This window comes from Nanorana parkeri, unplaced genomic scaffold, assembly GCF_000935625.1.
Source record: "Nanorana parkeri isolate BGI_ZX_2015 unplaced genomic scaffold, ASM93562v1 scaffold1844, whole genome shotgun sequence".
Lineage (NCBI taxonomy): Eukaryota > Metazoa > Chordata > Amphibia > Anura > Dicroglossidae > Nanorana > Nanorana parkeri.
The window spans coordinates 45,150-47,653 of record NW_017308112.1 but is presented as its reverse complement, the minus strand read 5'-3'; the positions used below and the strand labels follow the sequence as shown (position 1 = coordinate 47,653).

Genomic DNA, 2,504 nt, shown 5'->3' with positions numbered 1-2,504 from the left:
CAGTCAGCGCTGGAGAGGGGAGAAGGGAATCCCTGAGGCCTTGTTCACACCGAGCGCGTTTCAGGAGCGGAGCAAAACTGCGTCCAATGTATTCCAATGGTATTTTTATATCCCAATTCACACCGCGGCGTTCCAGTCCAGAGCAGGTAAAAAAAAACTGCATCAGGCCCTATTTTACCTGCTCTGGAAAGCATGCAAACGCATCAAAAACGCATGCAAACGCCCTGGAACACACTGAAAGCCCATTAACTAAAAAAAAACAAAAACGGCCCGAAACACATCAAAAAAGCAGCACAAACCACTGCGCTGCGTGTGCAGAAACTCGTGCAGATCTGGTGTGCATTTGGTGTGAACCCGGCCTGACTGACGGTGACCGCTCTCTGCAGGGAGAAGATCGGGAGCTGAGTGATCAGCGGTATGTGATTGCTCGGTTCTCGATCTATAGAGCCGTCATCGGATGCAGTGTCACACGTCGGCTCTGACCATTGGGATGAATGCATTTCACTCTCCCCATAGTTCTCCTTTAATAATAAACCAGGGATGCACCGATATATCAGCCGCCGAAAATGGCACTTTTGGCATAATGCCAATGTTTTTCGGCCGATACATCGGCGCATCCCTGGTTTCTTTTCTCCCCGCTGGCCGCTGCTCTGTGTTCCAGCGGGGAGGAGAGAAAGTGTGACGGCCGAGCACTGCGGGACGAGAGCACTGTGAGCGGCCGGCGTCTCTCCTGCCACACCGCTCAGCCGCCTATCACAGTCCGGCAGAGCGGTGTGGGGGCGGAGACAGCGCTGTCACAGGAGGATGGGCTTTCCTCTCTACTCCGCTCGATCAGCCTCCTGTGTCAGCGCGTCAGAGAGGAGAGCGGGTGATCAGTGATCGCTGAGTGTGTGTACATATTAAAAATATTTAATAAAAAAATGAATTAATAAATATAAAAAATTAAATATTTTAAAAAAATAAAAATAAGAAACATTTTCGGCCTGACATTTTTTTTCGTTTCGGTTTTAAAATGTCCATTTCGGTGCACCTCTATAATAAACCGCTCACTCCGGACTCATCACATTTGGTGTGGGGCCCTTAGGTCTTTGTACAGGACTCCCCTCGAGGGCGCTTTGTTATGTGGGCGCGGCCTCACCAGTGCGATTCGGCTTCGTACGTTCTCCACATTGCCACTCTGAACATCATTTGACGATTCTCTCCATTCGCAGAGACGCCCCTCCGCTGCTCCCCAGCGACACCACTCAGGGCTACCGAACGGTGAAAGCCAAGCTGGGCTGTAAGAAGGTGCGGCCGTGGAAGTGGATGCCGTTTACGAACCCGGCCAGGAAAGACGGAGCCATCTTCTACCACTGGAGGCGGGCGTCGGAGGAGGGGAAGGACTACCCCTTTGCCAGGTTTCATAAAGTATGTAAATGAATCCTTCTGTCTGTCTTTTGGCCGTGGCGGCTCGCTGCTTCTTTACTTTGCCGTGCTGAGGGAGCAAATCTGACATTGGAGCCGTCGCTGGCCTCTGTCTTATAGATGATGTATAGGGGTTCTGCACCCGGAGGGGGATTTATCAAAACTGGAGCAGACACAATCTGGAGCAGTTGCCCATGGCAACCAATCAGCTTCTGTCTTTCATTTTGAAAGCTTACCTGACTAACTCAAGATAGAAGCTGATTGGTTGCTATGGGCAACTGCTCCAGATTGTGTCTGCTCCAGTTTTGATAAATCCCCCCTCCAATGTATCAAGGTCAGAGAAGAAATCAAATATAGAGAGTGAGCGAGCGCAGATCATGAATAAATGGTCGCTGGTACAATCGCAGATACAAGAAACACAGAGAGTGTTGAGGATGGTGCAGGCTCAGGGAAAGAGACCAGGTGTCGGTGTTGTCACTTTCGGGGTCAGGCATATCGCTGTGACTGTGGGTGAACACCTGAACACCTCGTACTTCTGGGCCCTCCAGGTAGGTGACGGCACTGGAGGATAATGGGTTCCTGGTAGCTCCTAAGGCCACACCCCCCTCATTACACATCACCTGATATGCTGACATCCAATAAGACTTGACGTTTATACAGCTTGGAGTTGGACAATAGGCATATAAACTAGGGCTGGTAATGATTACAATTTTCCTGTTCGATGAATCACATTTTTTTTAAATCGATTAATCAACTAATTTCGATTAATTATAACGCACATACAGAGGGGGGTCTCACCAGAGCTTTGAGGGGGCCTCACCAGGGTAGCAGGGCTCTGTGGGGTCTAACCAGCCTTGTTAGAACAACAAGAGGGCGCAAAACTAGGTCTGCTGACTGCCTGGACCGAACATATCAGGGAAGGTGACAGGAACAATAAATATATATGTATAATGTACTTACTTATGTGGATCTGGGAACCAGATGTGAACCGGCCTGTGAGGAGGATCAGGATGTCCAGAATGTATGTTGAATGGCGGCAGCCTCAGGCAATATATCAGTCGCCATTCAACATACATTCTGGACATCCTGATCCTCCTCAC

At 49.6% G+C, this 2,504-nt stretch overlaps 1 protein-coding gene across 1 annotated transcript in view; it reads left to right on the top strand.

The window, feature by feature from the left end:
- DMAP1 (DNA methyltransferase 1 associated protein 1) overlaps positions 1–2,504 on the top strand; it is a 46,987-nt gene that overhangs the window by 2,551 nt on the left and 41,932 nt on the right. The window contains 1 exon segment of the mRNA XM_018571812.1: positions 1,174–1,411. Within this exon segment, the coding sequence (XP_018427314.1) occupies positions 1,174–1,411 (238 nt within the window).